The sequence below is a fragment of the Triplophysa dalaica genome, chromosome 22 (genome assembly GCF_015846415.1).
Source record: "Triplophysa dalaica isolate WHDGS20190420 chromosome 22, ASM1584641v1, whole genome shotgun sequence".
NCBI classification, from domain to species: Eukaryota; Metazoa; Chordata; class Actinopteri; order Cypriniformes; family Nemacheilidae; genus Triplophysa; species Triplophysa dalaica.
In genome coordinates, this window is record NC_079563.1 from 1,057,069 (window position 1) to 1,076,236 (window position 19,168).

At 35.9% G+C, this 19,168-nt stretch overlaps 1 protein-coding gene across 1 annotated transcript; it reads left to right on the forward strand.

The window, feature by feature from the left end:
• The first annotated feature begins 1,368 nt into the window (after positions 1–1,368).
• Positions 1,369–15,925, forward strand: sptlc1 (serine palmitoyltransferase, long chain base subunit 1). The gene is made up of 15 exons (XM_056736642.1): positions 1,369–1,515; positions 5,574–5,681; positions 5,946–6,040; positions 6,219–6,312; positions 6,665–6,737; positions 6,822–6,954; positions 7,757–7,886; positions 8,098–8,187; positions 8,340–8,447; positions 8,538–8,633; positions 10,478–10,574; positions 12,854–12,908; positions 14,487–14,604; positions 14,789–14,862; positions 15,019–15,925. Exons 1-15 carry the CDS (start codon positions 1,462–1,464, stop codon positions 15,113–15,115), a joined length of 1,422 nt encoding a protein of 473 aa, XP_056592620.1. The 5' UTR covers positions 1,369–1,461; the 3' UTR covers positions 15,116–15,925.
• Positions 15,926–19,168: the final 3,243 nt, after the last annotated feature.

The following is a 19,168-nucleotide window of genomic DNA, read 5'->3' on the forward strand; positions in this document are numbered from 1 at the left end:
CTGTCTCAGTCCTTTGTGTTGCATAGTCCTCAATCCATTCCAGACAACCATGCGTTACATTCGCATATTTACCAAGTTATGTCACAATGAGATGCCGAGAGAACGTAAGTAAGATTCCAATTCCAAAGAAAGGGATCATGTTCAATTCGAAGGGCAGTGCAAAATGCGTGGGAATATGGGAACATCGATACATCACTTTGGCAGAACTGGGAAGGGAAAATCACCCAACTGCCATTGGGCCCCGTGTCACGAGTCAGAAAAAAAATGGACAAGTTTACGTATGCCTCTGTACTTTGTGAAAGTTTGTTTAATTATTGTTAATTATTTCAAATACTGTGGCTTCCTTCGCGTAAATGTTATTTTACTTTTTGTAGCATTTTTACTCAAGATGATGAATGTATTTATTTGTATTTATATTTTATTGTGCAATTTAAAAGTAGTCTTCATATATGTCTAAGGATTCATCCATTTTGATTTTATTATACAAAGTCATGTAATTGGGTAAGCAGCAGCAGTTCATTTTCATTTTGTTATATTATTTACCTTAGGAATGTTTACGGGTGCACCACATAGGGGCAAAAACCGAGATGACACCGACGCGACCATGGATTAAGAACACATCTTCACATAGTTGACCAAATTTAAATGTATTTTTATATTGTAACAGTTTCAAATAATCAAAGCTGTATCAGTCAAATAATAAATACAAGCATAAACAAAAGTTACGATTATATAGATTAGATACTTTTATGTATATTTTAAATTGAAAAGAAAGCTACAATATTTACATTATAATCTGCGCAACCCTGCCTTTGCCTTTGTTTGAAGACGTTACAAGGCATTCCAATCAAGCGTTTTTATGTCAGCACTTCAATGGATATCCCGTGCTCAGGGAGTAGGGGCCAGTGAACACTGTGTAGGAACCCTTTCTATAGGAACGCAGCTTATGTTCCCTAACCGGAAATCACGTGACATTTTTTGAACGCGTTTAACTTAATCGAAATTACACGAGCCAATTTAATAAATTTAACGAAACGCGTCGGGACTTTTGAAAAAAAAAACAATACATTTATTTTATGTAAAAACACACTAGACAGGCAGGAAACACAACAGTTGGTTTTAATATTAGACCAAATTTGTGAACGGATATGTAACAAAATAATGAAAATGTTTCTCATTTGTATTTCAAGCGATATTTCAAGTCATAGAGATGTTAGTTTTGCCTGTTTTGATAATTGCCAGCTGTAAAGTATGACAACGCGCTCACGCAATCACGTCACAGGAAAATAAAGTGAACAGTGTCCCAATGTGAAGTGAGCCAAGGGTTCTCACCAGTGCTCGAACCCGACCCGTGTGCACGATATACTGATTCACCACCTCGGGAGCTAGGGAGCTGGTTGAGACGAAACCTCTTCTTTCCCCTTGAAAGCAGGACACGTGCGGTCATGTGACTCAGTCAAGATGGCGTCGGGGCAACAGTGGGTGTTGGTGGAGATGGTGCAAGCTTTCTACGAGGTACTTGTAAAGTGTTTTCTTGTAATTTTCTTTCATTCATATGTAGACTTCGTGTGTTTTATCCCTACATAGAGCACGTGTTCATATTGTCTGTGTTTGGAAAAAATCACCATCACCTAAAGTCTTCGTTTTAAACTCATTCTGCTGTATATAACTCCAGGAAGTAACATGACAGAATCTGGGTGTCAGTCACGCAGGTGAACCTTTGTCATTCTCACTTTACCGATTTTCACACGGTTACTTTAATTCTGTTTGTGTAGTTTATTTATTGGTACAGTGCTTGAGAATTCAGCAAAACGTTCATATTAGCCATTACAAAAATGAAAACATTTACGGCTGACGATTTTTAAGCATTATGTAGCTCTTTGAGTAGCTTACAAAAAGCTACTGCAGTTGACCTTGTACTTTTTCATTTTGTTTTATTGGATTGGACAGTCAGCAAGATTTTTTTTAAAGATCCAACGTTGGGGTTTCATGATGCAGTTTAAGTGAGAATTTATAAACTGATCTGAAGGACTTTTAAAGGCAGCATAGATGTATCCACTGCCATTCATATCCCACAAACTAGTGAACAATCTTTCTAACCAATCCTGTGTGGAAAGGGGGTTGGCCATCAGATAAAGTGGTTCAGGGACTGCTTCTGTTCTGTATTTAGTTATGTTTTATTATCATATAGCGCAAGATATTATTTGATTTGCCATAAACTTAAAGTGATGTACTGCATTTACCCCGTTTGGTTTAAAGAAAAAAATGGGATTAATAGATTTAGATGATAGATGCAGAGACAAAAATACCTTCAAACTAAAACAAGATATTAACTATTAGCCTGACATTTTGTAATACAGTGAGCGTTTGGAAGAAAGGGCTTTATATGGTGCTTTCCAGTAGTGACTGGTGCACCTTTTTTTTTTGCGGGGCCTCAACAAGCCATTTTACAGGTTGTGTAAACGTATATTCACTACTAAGTTAAAAATTGAAGGTCTAACTATTTAAACATGTAATGCTGTTTATTAAAGTGGACGTATCAAACACAGTTTCTGCCAATCTCATATTACTCTTGAGTACCTAGAGAAGTATCGAAAGACAGATACAGCTGTATGATTATTAACGAAAACATTGAAGCACTGGGGTCGAGACTACAGCACGAGGACACAATACATTATCGCATTATCCCTGCATAACTGTTAATTCACTTTAAGTTCATGTGGTGTACCTCATGCACGTACGCACCGATTGCCAACAAAACACAGACATATAGGGTTGGGTATTGTAAGAAATGTTCCTATCCCGGTACCAGGGTTGCCCAATGATTCCTGGTTCCGGTTTCATTTAAATTAACGTATTAAGTTAAGTATTTTTTAACAAGTTTAGCTTCATTGAATGTAGTCACATATTCTTCAAAGTTGATGTTTTTTATACTATCAATAACATTATGCTTTTCATGCAGTAATAAGCTGGTTGGCCAAATAGTTCCTTGAGGCCTATTACACACTTCTTCTATTAATGAAATATTAAAAAAAAATTGTTTTTAAATGTTGCCTGTCATACTTGGAGCGTTTATGAAGCGTGTGCATCGTTATATTTTACAAATAGTAATGCAACCAGGAGAGGATGTGATGCAATGAGTGGTCTCCACATTTTCAACATTTAAAATTGTTATCAAAATGAATATTTTACATCACTCTATTTATCACTCTTGAAATGACATGTACACTAAATAATTTAACCCTCATACATGCATAACAATAGCTGGGTATTTAGTAGACCAGGTTGAAGTCGGAATGTATATTGATGACAAAATGGGACAATTATTTGTAATGTAATTTATGGCGACGGGAGCTGCGCGCTGCCAGTACATGTACAATCAAACAAAACAACGTGTACAGTTATCAAAGATACAAGTGTTTGGCAGTAAAAGATGTGGCGAGACCCGCCTGTGGAGTGCCCGTACAATCACGTGAACCAAAGTGTTCAGATGTTAAAGTCCGGGTAAAGAGAATTCTGAGAATTGTTTCTAAACGCAATATAGATGTTAGAAATGTTTTGCTGAAAAAGATTACTACAAGACTAAGAACTGTGTAGTGCTGAATTACGAAGTCAAACAGTTTTTCACCAATTCTCTGTTCAGGATTTTTGGGGAAGGGCTAAGACGGGGGGGGGGGGGCGATGACGCAATTGATGATCGTTACATGCAGTGCCCCTCCCCAATCACCAGAGCCACTAGCATCATCAGGTTTCTGCTCAATCACAAACTCAGGGTTGTAAGCTTTCCGCACAGGCTTTCAGGCACTCACTTTGCCCTACCAAACAAATCTCACGCCAGATAACAAGCAAATGGTAACGCAGATGCGAATGGATGGAGGAGAATAACGCTAACGGAAGGTGGATCACTGCGCGTGATCGTGACATGCTTCAGTGAATAATGTTTAATTAACAAATATTGAGGACGAGCAGACAATCCACGGAGCTGGTTCGCTATAAGCAATCTCAGCATTTACCTTATCAGCTCAAGAGAGAACGACTACAAATAGACAAAGCTGTCTGTATTCATGGTGTATTGAGATTTCTAGTTTCAACATTATTTGTTCTTTAGACATCCCTCTTTTAAAAGAAAAATTACCCACATTTTGTTTTTGAAGACTGAAAATGTGTCCATTTTAACAGTTTTCTCATAAGGCGGCATAGATAAGAACACAGCTACAGTTGACCAGTGTCTGAATTGTTAAAAATACAAAAAAATTTAACTTAACAGCCTTGGTGTGTTAATTAGGTAAATATCCACAACATTTTTATAGAAGGCCAATGAGTTCAGTTGTGTATACTTTTCCAATCTCTGGTTTAGTTATAATCAAAATATCTAATTTAACTTTTTATCCGATTAACTGATTATTCGAAAAAATTATCGTCCAACTAATAGATTATCAAAATAATTGTTAGTTGCAGCACTACTGCATTGGAGAAAGCCACGTGGCATGCATTTTCCATGCTTTTTTTTAATGCTAATAGTTCTTCCTCTGTTTCTCATATTCTGACTTTCTGCACAAGAGCGCCCTCTGGCTTTCAGATGTGGCGGCATTTAACCGTAATTCATTGAGAACTGACAGCATAAGAATCGCACAATATATCGCCCAGCCCTAGTGTGATTTATGTGTTCCTTTAATTTTTTTGAGCAGTGTATATGTATTGTCACTGAAATCAACCAAATACAATATTAAATAATATTTTTAATGATAGGTAACTACAGTGATCTGAAAAAGTATGTCCCTCTTCCTGATTTTTTTCTTTCACAGCATTTTTGTCATACTTAAACGATTCAGATCATCCAACAAATTATAATATTACACATTTATTCATTAATTAAAGGAAAAGGGTCTCCGAACCTATCTGACCCTATGTGTAAAAGTAATTGCCCCCCATTGTTAAAGCATGAGTGAGCTTGATTACTCCCAGACCTTTTGAATCAAGAAATAACTTAAATAGAACCTTTATGACAAAGTTAAGTAAGCTTAAAGATGTCAAAAAGCAACGCATGCCATTATCTAAAGAAATCCAAAAAGAGATGAAAAACAAATTATCTGCCATTTGTAATGGTTGCCATTTCTAAGTCATCGGGACTCAAGCAAACCATGGTGAGAGCCATTATCCACAAAAAGAGATAACTTCGATCACTTGTGAATCTTTCCAGGAATGACCAGTCTACCAAAATTATGTGGAAAATTCTTCCACAGTAAGATGAAAGACTCATTGCCAGTTGTCAATTGCAGTTGTTGCCGCCAAGGGTGGCACAACCAGTCAAAAGTTTTAGGCAATTACTTTCTCACATAGGGCCAGGTAGGTTTGGATAGCTTTTTCTGTTATAAAAACATTTGAAAATAGCATTTTGTTATCTTATGTCTAATATTAAAATTAGTTTGATGATCGGAATCATTAAGTGTGACAAATATGCAAAAAAAACCACTGTACCAGGTGAATAGTGTGAATAAATATTTTATTTCAAAATTATTTTGCAATTATAATATAAGTATATATAATTATTGTTTTGTTATTCCCTCTTTTAGGCACCAGCGTATCATTTGATTTTAGAAGGTATTCTCATATTATGGATTATCAGACTGCTGTTTTCAAAAACGTATAAGCTTCAGGACAGATCAGACCTCACGGAGAAGGTACGTTTTCCAATATAAACATTTTTAGATTTTAATTTATAATCCATTCTTTACTAATTTTACTGATTGACAGTTTTCACAGCCTAAAATAAAACGAATATCTTCAAATAGAAATCAAGGAACGTCACAAAATGAATAGGTCAAATTAAATAACTTTAATTTCAGAAATAGTTGTGTTATTGCACTAATCGGAACTTAATAATGTAACATAACCAGTAACCTAATTTAATCAAGCTATTTTTGCCTTTCATTGGTCTTTTACAGGAGAAAGAGGAGTTAATCGAGGAGTGGCAGCCTGAGCCACTCGTTCCCCCCTTATCTAAAGACCATCCATCACTTAATTATGATGTGGTTACAGGGTAACAAAGTCTGTCTGGAGAATGGACTCTTCTAATTGACTTCTTCCTGTTAACACTTAGCAAATGAAGACAATGATTTCAAAATGAACATATATTTAAAAAAATATTCCGTCATCGCATAATAATTGCTGTGCTGTGTACGTTGTACTGACTGATGGTTGCGTTTTTTATTTTGCAGCCCTCCAAGCCACAAAATCATTGTAAATGGGAAAGAGTGCATTAACTTTGCCTCATTTAATTTCTTGGGTCTACTCGACAATGAGCGTGTAAAGGTTTGTATCAGTATGAGCACGTACATTAATCTAAGTGCTTTTTCCATTCTTCAGATTTACATAAACTTTCTGGTTGTAATGTGCAGTTTGCAGAATAATGCTAAATGCATCTTGATGAGGAGAAATTTTAGTTGTTATTAATTTTATGGTGGAAAATACAAAATGACAGGTGATTTATTTCAATCATGCAATCAGAGATGGCTGTTGTACAAATGAACAAAGAAATAGAAGTGGATTGCTACAAAATCTCTAGCTGACACAATCCAAAACTTCTGTTAGTAATACAAATGTTTGGCAAGTCCTGAGTTTGTCCATGTCATTGTTAAAAGTACAGTTAATGTTTTTTTTTTAGCTAAAGGCTTTGACTTCACTAAAAAAATATGGTGTGGGAACTTGTGGACCACGGGGATTCTACGGGACCTTTGGTAGGTCATACATAACATGCATATATTTATCAAATCAAACCTTTGTCATTCTCCCTTACTCTAAAGCATTTAAATGTTTTGCAGATGTTCATCTGGAATTAGAGGAAAGATTGGCAAAATTCATGAGAACAGAGGAGGCCATTATCTACTCGTATGGCTTTGCCACCATTGCCAGTGCCATTCCTGCATACTCTAAAAGAGGAGACATCATCTTTGTGTAAGTAACCCTCACTAGAGGTCTTCAAGAAGAACCCGAGGTCCGATCCCGTACGGGTTGGAGTCTATATTTTTACTGGTCAGCCGGGTCGGGTCCAAATCCTTTTAATTCGAGTCGCGGGTCTATATGATATTTCGTGTAATACCCAAGTCGATTAAAATTCTGCACCATTTGTGTTTTGTAACTTCTTTTCATCTGGTAAAATTAGGTGAAAAAAAAAAGGTGAGCTGAGGTTTCTCCTGGGCATGCAGGCAGGCAGCAGCTAACGCACATGTGCACCACGTCATGTTTCAATGTTTCTATTTTACATTGTACTTTGATGGCTCACAGTACATTTTCTGTAATGAATATAAGGACAAATAGCTTCATTTGTTCTATTTGAGCACTTAGTAAATGTGGGTAGGTTTCTTCAAAAATGCATCATTTTGATTAAAAAAATGAGAATTTATTTTTGTCAAAGACTCTGCCCAGATTAGATGCTTTAAAACTGATATAATATTTACCCCCAAAACGCAGATAAAATATTTTGTGCAGACGGCAAAATACTTTCTGGCCTGGGATAACTCTTAGCCAAAGATCTTATATGTACCGTGTCTGACTGCTTATGTAGACCTGTGTGTACTGTTATGGCATTAATATAGTGTAAACATCTTAGAAGGTCTGGTATTCTGACATTTTTGTAGTGAAGTTCTTCTCCATGAATTTGTCATGTCCCTATTTGGTCATTTGTTTTAATGAAACCGAAAATGTCCCTATTTGATAACTAATATTTTTGTTTCCTCTTTTTTTTTTTTTTTTTTAGAGATGAGGCCGCATGTTTCTCCATTCAGAAAGGCCTGCAGGCTTCACGCAGCTTCATCAAATACTTCAAACACAATGATATGGATGATCTAGAACGCCTTCTGAAGGAGCAGGAGATCGAAGATCAAAAGGTAAAAATTGTGTAGGAATGTAGAAAGGTGTGAAATTATGTAGTCTGACAGTTTTGTATGTGATCATTAATGACTTAACCCTGGGCCAGTATAAAGCGATGGAGAGGTGTGTCATATGAGCTCTTGGGATCCTGATAGTTGAGCTTACTGTTGTATTCTGCCATACATGTATACATTAGAAAATATTTATGTGTCTTTGTTTTTTCCCCAGAATCCACGCAAAGCCAGAGTAATAAGACGCTTTATTGTAGTTGAAGGACTCTACATCAACATGGCAGATATCTGTCCACTTCCTGAACTGGTATGAATAACACAGGCCGAGTGTTTTTCTGTTAGAATAGGGGGTTATACTGTACTTTTGGGATTAATTAGTAAGGTTTTAAGGGACTATCACTAATACTGGTTACATGTCTCCAGGTAAGCCATTGCTTTATTTGGTTCATTTGTTTGTAGGTGAAGTTGAAGTATAAATATAAGGTGCGAATTTTCCTGGAGGAGAGCATGTCTTTTGGAGTGCTTGGAGAGCATGGACGAGGAGTTACCGAACATTTTGGTGTGAATGTACGTAATAACCATAGTGTAAATGTCTCTATAGAACTAGTCTGCCAAAATGTAAACATTATAAAACCTGTGTTGTTGTTCTTGTTTCAGATTGATGATATTGACCTAATAAGTGCTAACCTGGAGAATGCTTTGGCATCGATTGGAGGGTTCTGCTGTGGACGGTCCTTTGTTATTGATCATCAGGTATATTGGCAAAATCATTTAACCATACTGCAAGTTTCTAACAAGTAATTTGACCAGATTTGATCAGATTTGACTGAAAATAGTATACTAGTCAGTAGTAGCATTTCACGTTATGGCTGATGAGAAGAGAGATTGCTTTTATTACTTATTTTGACACAATATTTTCTCCATACAAATATGAATATTGGAATACCAAAGGTAAATTTGACTTGACTTGGTTTCACAATAAATACAGTTTGGTTAGCAAGTAGGGCTCCAGACAAAAACATAAATTAAGGAGACATTTGCTCCTAAAGGCAACAACAGCCACTTCAGTTTCGGGTTAGTATGTCCCAGTTTTTACAGTTTTGCTACGAAATATAATATATCATATATATCATAATATATCAAATTCATCAAATATATAAAATATATATAGTTTTCCATTACAAAAACAGTACATACTTTAAGGGCATAGTATAAGTAGGCGAATTGGGACCCAGCACGTGTTTCTGTTGCACGGAACAGAACTGTCACAACTTTCACAAAACGAAAACAAATTTACTCCAGTGTTGCACCAGCTTAAAGAGCCATGCTTGTCATAGACACAGAGGCCACGACACACACTAGATTAACTATGGGAGAGAGACCAAACAGCGAATCTTACATATACATTCACAGTCAAGGGCATAGCGGTGATTGTTGCCTCGAGGACAGCTCACAGGATGCATACATTCTGTATGCACAAGCTCAAGGTATACTGATACGAATTGGACCATTTAACTTATTTTTGTTATTTTTATCAAACAATAAATGGGGTTTAAATGTTATTTAGTGAATAGACTCTAAATCATGTGGTAAGTCCATTAATGCTGAACGAAAATGGTAGGGATGCAAAAGGCATGTGAGCCATCCGTTAGCTCTTATAGATATGAGCATGATAAACATCTCTGTTTTAATGTTCATCAAACAACTAAAAACAAAAACAAAACCCACTCATTGCTCCTGACTAATGACTTTTTTAACTTTAATATGGTTTCATCCATATTAATTTGTATACCATGTGGACTATTAAGTGTTATTTCACATTTTGATAACGTTATTCAGTTTTTGTACCTGATAACCAACCTGAACACCTGAAAAGCACTTTTTTTCAATTGTGTGTTTGCTTTATTGCATTTATTTGTGCTAGTGCTGGTAATTCAATTATTTGTTCTAATTTTATGACTTTTTCACTGTCTTTGACTATATATGAAATTTATTTGAGCTAGGCTAATAGTTTTATGATAATGTGACCTTATTTATTAAACCAACAAACAAGTAAAAAACAAACTAAAAACTAGACAATGTTATGTTTTTCTGTGGTACGGTAAGTAAAAATGTTTGCAGGGCCAGTAAAAATGTAGACATTAATGAATGTGTCATAAATCGTCATAATCGTGCAACCGTGATTATTCCTCAGAGTATAATCGTACCAACAAAATCTATAATCGTTGCATCCCTACTCTGATGCCCGATGACACTGATATTCTCTCTCATGCATTTTAAAACCTTTCCTTCTACGAAATCCTACCCAAGCACTTGAATTCATAATCGTTACTATAAGCTTGCTGTTGTAAATCCGGGTAAGGTTGGGAGGATGTTTTGAACACTGACTTTTTAATGCACTGGTTTAATTAGTATTTTTGTTGATTCTTAGCTAAAGTGTTAGATTATAGCTTTTAAATGTGTGGTATAGGCTCATTTATATAGTCAAAATGTACTTTTCTGTCTTTTAACATTTGTATGCCAAGTTGTCAATAAATATAATTTTTCATATATGTTATTGGAATATTAAGTGTAATGTGTGTTGTTGTTGTCCCCAGCGATTGTCAGGTCAGGGTTACTGTTTCTCAGCATCTCTTCCACCCATGCTCGCATCTGCTGCTATTGAAGCCCTGAACATCATGGAGGAAGATCCAGGTGACAATAATAACACGCACACAAAAAACATTTCCACATTTTATGTTGAATTGCATAGTTGAACCCTAATATGTGGAACAAAAAGGTAGCGAAGAGGCATAATACTGCAAATCAAGGTTTTTTCTGCCATGTAAAAAATAGTCAGTGGTATCCCCAGAATGTCTCTGTAAAGTTTCAGCTCAAAATAAACCACATATCTTTCATTACAATATGTTGAACATGGCCATTTGTGGCTGCATTGGAAAATGTGTTGTTTTTGTGTGTGTCTCTTTAAATACAAATGAGCTTCTGCTCCCCTCCTCGTTATTACATAATGAGCAGCAATTTCCGCGTGATCTCATTGTTTTACAATGCGAACTCTTTTTATATCCGCTCTAAGTATTGTCGCACTTTGGACATACGAGAAAACATGAACTCGCCTAAAAAGACACTGCTTTTTAATGTGCTAATATATTTTTAAGAAAGGAGATTTAAAAACTGTGTAATACTTGCTTCCGGAGATGAAGCTTGATCGCGAACAGCGGGAACTGATCCACTCTTGAGAATCTTTTTTTTGGCGAAACCCATGCTATACTGACAGACCACCGGGTCCCGGAGCTTAGATTTTTCAACCATTCCGGCTCCCGACCTAGGGGTCGCAATGACTCGCGGTAAGCATCATTCAAATGCCCCTGCAGAGACATTTCCAACGATTCCTACCTCGTTTCTCTAAGTCTTTCAGTACCGGAGATACGGACCGGTGAAAGTCGGTTTGTCGATCCGGAAAAAGTGCTTCTTGCCAGGACGCAGAGTTCTCAGCGTCCCTCCCGGGACTTTCGATCCTTAATTACACCAGCCCCTGAAGTCGCAGAAGCCCGAACTTGGTCTCGTGGGAAAGTCTCCTCCCGGCCTCCTTTTATATTCCATTTTACATCCAACAACAGCACATGTTTGTCGTTTCTTGGAGATTTTTGTCTATGGCTATTGGCTACATCTGCTCTTGCCTGAAAATGTTTGACTGCATGTCTCTGGCGAAGGTGGAGCTACCCGCTCATAAGGCGGAGTCTGTGAGCGGTATTGGGCAGGCGTAAATCAATGTGACATCAGATTGTTAGGGGATCGGCAACAGCCTGTTTTGTATCGCTGTTGTGTTTTAAAGGAGATTACAAAAAGAAGAATAGATGGATTTGTATAATTACAGGGTGTTTCTGCACACACACTGGCAACTCAATTTCTGGTAGATAAACATTTAAAAGTGCATTTTCTGGGATTGCAGGCCTTTAACTCATTCCACGCCAGCCTTTTTAAAAAAAATTGGCAGCCTACGCCAGCGTTTTTTTACATTTTCACCCAACTTTAATGGCTCACAGTAAATTTTCTGTATAGAATATATGGACAAACATATGGACCTATGTCAAATGAAAGAACAGAGTCTCAGCTTTTAAACAAAAGAAACCGTATTCTTCTATCTTCATGTTTGTTTATTATCACTCCGTAGATGTGGGTAGGTTTCTTAAAAAATTTGATAAAGTTTTTTGTAAAAAGATTCCGCCCAGATTCCACTCCGAACAATCATTTAAAACCGCTAAAACGTATATGTTCTGTACGTATCGTATCGTATTCTGTACTTTTTCCCAAAGGTGTGTAATAGCTCCACCGGCTGTTAAACGGTACAAACACTGATTGCCGTAATAACTTGCCTTTGGTGGGGAAACTTTTTTTTTTTTAATTACGAGAACTCTTCAATGGCGGTGAAAGAGTTAAGCTTTCCTCCTTTACCTGTCTTTTAATGCGTCTTATCTGCTGCTTAAAGAACTGTGTGTGTACGTGTTTATAGTATACCTTGCTGTCTAAACTGTTTATACAAAACTTATACTTTAATTGTAACCAAAGCTTTAACTAGTGTGGTTCCGTTAAAATTTATGCATGTTGCTACTGAGGCATACCTGCCTATGAGTAGGCCAGAAAATGAACTGATCTGGTGCCCGATACAAGGGGTTTTAGAGCCGTGGAGTATACGAATACACTGTGTCGAGTATGCAACAGCTTACAGCTGTGGTGACGTAACTGTGTAACTAGTGCGAATACCTCCCTAGGGATCTGTTGTTTCAATTCAAAAGTGTCATTACATATTCACTTAATCACATTGGGTATTATAGGGCCTTAAGTTAGCCATATATTGCTTTAAAGCAATGCTGAGTTTCAATAATTTAGCTTGTGTAATTGGGAGTTTTTTTTTATTAAGGATTTGTGCTTTCAAGACTTAATGCTGACCCAGTGTTTATCCTTTTCTTTCTCAGGCATTTTCAGTATTCTGAGAAATAAATGCAGACATGTACACAAGGCACTACAAGGGCAAGTAATGTTTATTTGCTATTTCCATGCAGAAAAAAGAGAATCAGTTACAAATGTGAAAATATTTCCTGGCAACTTAATCTTTGAAAAAATGGAACATACAGTATTTTTATGAGTTATCATGTTTTTATGAGATGAGCATTAGGGCTGGCTATCGATTCTGATGTTCCGATTCAATTCCAATTCACAAGCTCTCTATTCGAATCAATGATTATAGATTTAATACAAATCCTATAGATATTTCTAAAAAAGATCAGTAAATATCACATTACAATAGTAAAAAAAAATTATGAAATGAAGAGCCATAAACTTATATTAAACTTTAACACTTGGGTATATTGAAACAGAACAGTTTATTTTACATTTAGGATATGGTATAACAAACAAATTACCTGTAAAGAGGGGCTGCAATCATATGAACCGCTGCCCTTTATGTGAAGGTGATGTTAAATTGACGACACTCATGTATCCGCAATGTCAATTAAGCCATAAATGACAATATACTCCCTGTTGTAACATCCACCCGTTGTTAAAAGAAAACTGACATTTAGTGGATAGTAGTAGCAATTACATTCACGTTAATGAATGTTCAGTGCTTGCGGAAAAATAAGCGTTCATTTGTATCAACCAGTCTTCCACATACCACTATAATTAACATAAAACAAAATGAACAATATGAAAATCAAAAATAACACAATACAGCATTCACAACAAGACTGTCATATTTCAAATCCAGCAACCAATAATCTTTTATTTCTTGCAAACATTAATATAAATAATCAAACATCAAATCATCTCTCATCACAAATGCATTGTCATGAATAATCAATGACCTTAACATTTGTAACTCCTAAAGCTATAAATTACAACACCGAATCAAATTTCATTATAGAAAAGCTCTAAATCTGACTTAATCAGCATAGCCAATAGATTATGTGATCTCTTAACACATAGAGAACATAAAGAGCAGGCAAAACTGAATTTTATTATTTAAAATTTTAAACAGAAGATTATACATGCCAATGTTTTTATATAGATTTAATCAAATGACTAAGTTCATTATTTGTAAGCGTACAGTTCACTAAATAGTTTTTTTTAACAAATTTTTGTGTATGGCCACCCAAAAAATAATTTCTGTTTTGTTGGCTAATTTTATCCAATGCATTGTTCAACCAATCTTCTGGATAGCCTTTAGATCGAAATCGTTGAAAAAGCATTTTTGTTTGTAATTTAAATTTATGTTCTGTACTGCAGTTACATTTCAATCTACACAAATGGCTAAACGGCAAACTGTATTTCAAAGAAACTGTATGGTAACTAATAGCTAATAGAAGAATTTTTGCAAGCAACTGATTTTCAAAATATTACACTATTACATTATCTTGATGACCTTTCATCCAAAAAATATTGCTTCACGATTCTTTTATTGTAAATTTGATAGATTAATTCTCTAATTGATAAACGATAAGAACATATCTAGTGCTACTTTAGGGCCTGACCAAACCATGAAACAGTCATCAATATACCACATCAAAATCTCAAGTCCGCAGTGATTATCATTGATGTTGTTCATTGCAGGACTGCAGGCTTGAAGGTAGTAGGCGAGTCGTTTGCTCCAGCTCTCCACCTACAGCTGGAGAATAGCACAGGATCCAGAGAAAATGACCTGAAGCTACTTCGGGCGATTGTTGAATACGTAAGTAATTTGTTTTATCATTGACTGTTACTGGTATCATTTTAATAAAGTGTTTTGTCTGGGAATGCCATAATTCAAAAATATTTGTTGATTAATCAGCCTGTTTGCACATTATAATTTGGGCAAAACATGTATCCTACAAGCTATAATCATGCTGCTATAAGACTTTTTTTCTTGTTTATAGTGTATGGAAAGACACATTGCTCTTACTTTAGCACGATACCTGGAGAAAGAAGAGCGTTTTCTTCCACCTTCGAGGTGATGGTCTTTGAATTATTTTATAAGTATACACACTATTCTATCTATCTGTACATGTACAGTAGATCTGTAGAACAAACATTGTAAGAAGTGTTTAAGGACAACTTGAACTGAAATTGAATGTTTGAATTAATGTTGAATCATTTATGTCCTCAGCATTCGAGTCGTGGTCACTGTTGAGCAGACGCAGGAGGAGATTGAGAATGCCGCAAAGTGCATTCGAGAAGCAGCATTTAATATCCTGAAAAAATAACCAATCACCTTAACTGTGAACAAACGGATGCTTACACAAACATCTATATCACACACCACTAAGCTTGTGTACATGGAATTACCAGAGATATAATGAGCGAGCCATCCTGCTTAATTGCTCTATGACCTTTAACCCAAAGGACCTTAGCTGTGGGAACCTGGCATGTTTTATATTGGCATAAGATTTACATGCAATGATTTAACCTGTTTGTATTATACCTGTGTTATTTGAGACATAGTGTACAGATAATGTTTATTATTTGAGTCTTCGTTTCACATTTAAACAAATGCAGAGCTGGTTCCTTACACTGTTTGCAGCTGGTGTGCACCAACAAACCTATTTATATTCCATTCAATACCCAAGTATTGCTGGAAGATCTAACCACAGTATCTAGGGAATATTACTCCGAAGAACAATACTTGTTTTATGTATAAGTTAACCTTTTATATTATGTATTTACATCTTTTCCTTTTGTAACATTTGACCAAAAATTGCTTCTTTACCTCATAATAATCATTCTGATTTTTTTTTTGCACTTCATATGTATTGTTTTCTCTCTCTTTGACTTCAGTCATGCCTTTTAAATCATACTTTAATTGTTCTTATTTCCAATCAGTTTATCAGTTGATGATGCAATAAGTGTACTTAGAATAATATAATAAAGTTCCTCACACTGAATTGATTAAATATGTCTATATATTTATTCTGATTGTTTCTATGGTTGTCATCTTGTTGAAATTATGCTTTGCAAGCAGATTTCAAGAATAAGTCACGTTTCAGCCTTAATTAAAATTTGCACTGTTTTATCTCCTTTCGATTTCTTTCAATCCCCTTACTTTCCAATTTGTAATCAACTTCTATTGTGCAGTAGTGTATGTGTAGTGTATACGTTTACCTGAAAATCTTGTATTTAGTTTATTGTCTTTGTGTGTACATGTTATTTGTATAACAAACAATTGTGAGATAATGTTCTATATTTTATAAACGAATCCAAGATAGATCCTGATTAGGCACATCTTAATTTACAGCCTCTTCTAATGTTTTGGTTTTATACATTTCAGGAGGAGAAGCTTAATGTTATGAGGCACTTGCCAACCTTAACACATGCGTTGCAGAAACAGAATAGTTTTAGTTCTGTTTGAGCTAAATTACCTAAATGTACTGTACTTTAAAACCTAGTTTTAATTGTTGGTAGGAAATATGTAACTTTATTGTCACCTTAGCATGTGATTTTAGAGCTATCTGTCTACCCACTTTGAAGTAGGCATGGTCTTGGTCATGTATGACTGCCCGGAGGAATTTATATGGCTGCCGTGTACAGAGACTTTACTTAAATTGATACATTTCTTTCTGAAATATCTTACTCCGATCGTCTGTGCGTCGTAGGGGTTGCAGGAACTAGTAGACGTTAATGTTCTGACACGACATTTAAAGTCCCAGTGAAATTAATAATGACAATTTTTTCATGAAATATATCACAGTTTAAAGTGAATAACTTATCAATTGGGTTAATTTTCTTTTAAAATTGAATGTTCCCTCATAATCTGCAGTTAAAATCAGAAAATGAACTTCCTTTCTGTAATGACTATTTATCTCAAATTATGTAAATTAGACGGCTTGAACGGAGGAACCGTTAACTCCTCCCCTTCAAGAAGATAGCTGACTGTGTTCTAAGAGACCTGCGCGCGGGATGGATGTCATTTTCATCCGCTTCAGCGGGATTCTCTCATACTCCTGGCAATTACATATGTTATCTTGTCCAGCTTCCCCACGCATCATTCACAATGCGTCCTGTTTTCATCCGCAACATTCACAATTTGTTATGACGTCGCAAAAGCTTGCAGGCAAACCTATGGGATCGGAATCCCGCCATAAGTATTGCGGGCATATCAAAAAATATAATAAGCGTAAATCAAAAAATTTAAACCATGAATCAGAACTTTAAACATATTTTAAATGATATTGGACAAAATTAATATATAAAGACAAAGTTGTTCAAATCGCAACCAAAATAATGTTCTCCTTGGTTGTTTTACTCATTTTCGGGTTCTTTGATATTTTCTGCTAATATTTAAACTTTTTCTACGCATACGTTATTTTTTCCCTCGCTTGTTTTTCCACGTTCTGCGCTTGCTTTTCCAAATACTGCAGTTCGAGTTTCATGTAAAAAAAATGTAAATGTAATTAGGGCGGGCTTTTGCGTCACCATTGGTCCACTAGTTCTAGATTAACAGCTCCTCCTTTAGCCAATCAGTCGAAGATGGTGTTGACCTCACTTCATACGCGACTCGCGGCATTTCCTTGGAGGTGGACTATAACCGTCATCTGCAAATCCCGGACAAGGTCCACAGGTAATTGAACATAATAATATCGTTACTGAGTGTCAGATACACTTCTGTTATGAATATGCTCTGCCAGGTTTACCGAGTAATTTGATGTCCGATTCCACCATATAGTCCTATAAATTAACATACATCTGTCCCGTTAGTTGGGTTTAGTCAGCGGTGCTATAGTTTACTGTTACTTTATTAAGTTATTTAATATTACTGGCTGTGTATTTAGAAAAAAATACTGTAGTGTTGTAAATGTGATGATGTTGCTAGCTCGTGACAATGATAATGCCATGCGAATCTTAACTCATTTAGACGAGCACATGATGCTGCGTCTTTTCTCACAGTAGTGCATTAAATCAGTAATAAGTGCTAATTGAACGTAGTGTTACCGGGGAACAGATGTGTTTTGTCAGTTTTGTGAATTTTGCACCGATGCAAGGAATTATGTCAAAGAGCATGGTATTACACTAGTGGGTACATAGGAAACGGTTTAAACATTTATGAACATAATTGACCATAATTATATCATTATTGAGTATCAGACACACTTCTTATATCTGTTATAAGTATGCTGAGTGAAGACTGAATTTGTGTAAATGCGTGTGCTGCTACCTCATAACTATGATTATGCCATTCGCAGCTTAACTCATTTAGACGAGCACATCGTGTAACGTTAGCGTCTTTTCTCACGCTTTTCTGGGTGAAGGTAACATTAGTTGACTACTATTGAGACATTCTGGCTGCCAACCATCTATCAGTAATAAACTTTATCCAGGGTAAGTGCCATTTAAATGTTTTTGCAATGGTTTCATAATTAGACCCATTTTAATTTAAGTTGCAGTCTTTTGCTCAAATTGTTTACAACACTTGTTACAACTAAAACACATTCAAAATATATTTATTATTATGTATGAATCATGTCACTTGTTTTTCTCTAGGAAAGCAGTTGTTCCCCATGTAACATTTTGAGTTGCATCAGTGCTAGGCCTCTTGCATCAAGACATCCACTTTACGGTTTGCTGGATATGTTAATGGTTTCCAATGTCGGTCCTGGAGGGCCACAGTCCTGCAGAGTTTAGCTCCAACGTGGTTTAACAAACCTGTTTTGAAGTTTCTAGTATGTTTTGTGAGACCTTGATTGGCTGTTCAGGTGTGTTTCATTAGAGTTGAAGCGAAACTTTGCAGGACACAGGCCCTCCAGGACTGACTTTGGACACCACTGTGTTAATGGAAAGGATCTCTGCAAGAGACAACACAGTAAGTTATTTTTTTTTAACCAGCATTGTCGATTTGCATTTTTTCCAGCACGATGTTGACTTCGTCCTCAGCCACGTTTCTCCTGAAATTAGTGCAAGAGTGAGTTCCACAGCTTTGGTAAAACGGAAGATCATAAGCTTCTTAAATATTTCCTTCAAGAAACATGGAGATGGACTTTGCATTGTATACTGCATCTAAAAAGACTCGAAGGCTATCCAAGATATGACATTCCTCATCAGAACAGCATGAATGGCTCCATCTAATAGAAGTGCATGACCATCAATTTAAGATTGTCAATAACTCATTTTAACATTTATTGAGTGGATAGGATCAGTGAATCTATACATTTCAGTAAAAACAACCTGCGAACTAAAACTTGAACTCAATGTTGGATCAATGTTGTTGTGTCATGACCAACAGTTTCAGAAAGCTAACAGACAAAGTTGAAACTTTTTTACAAACA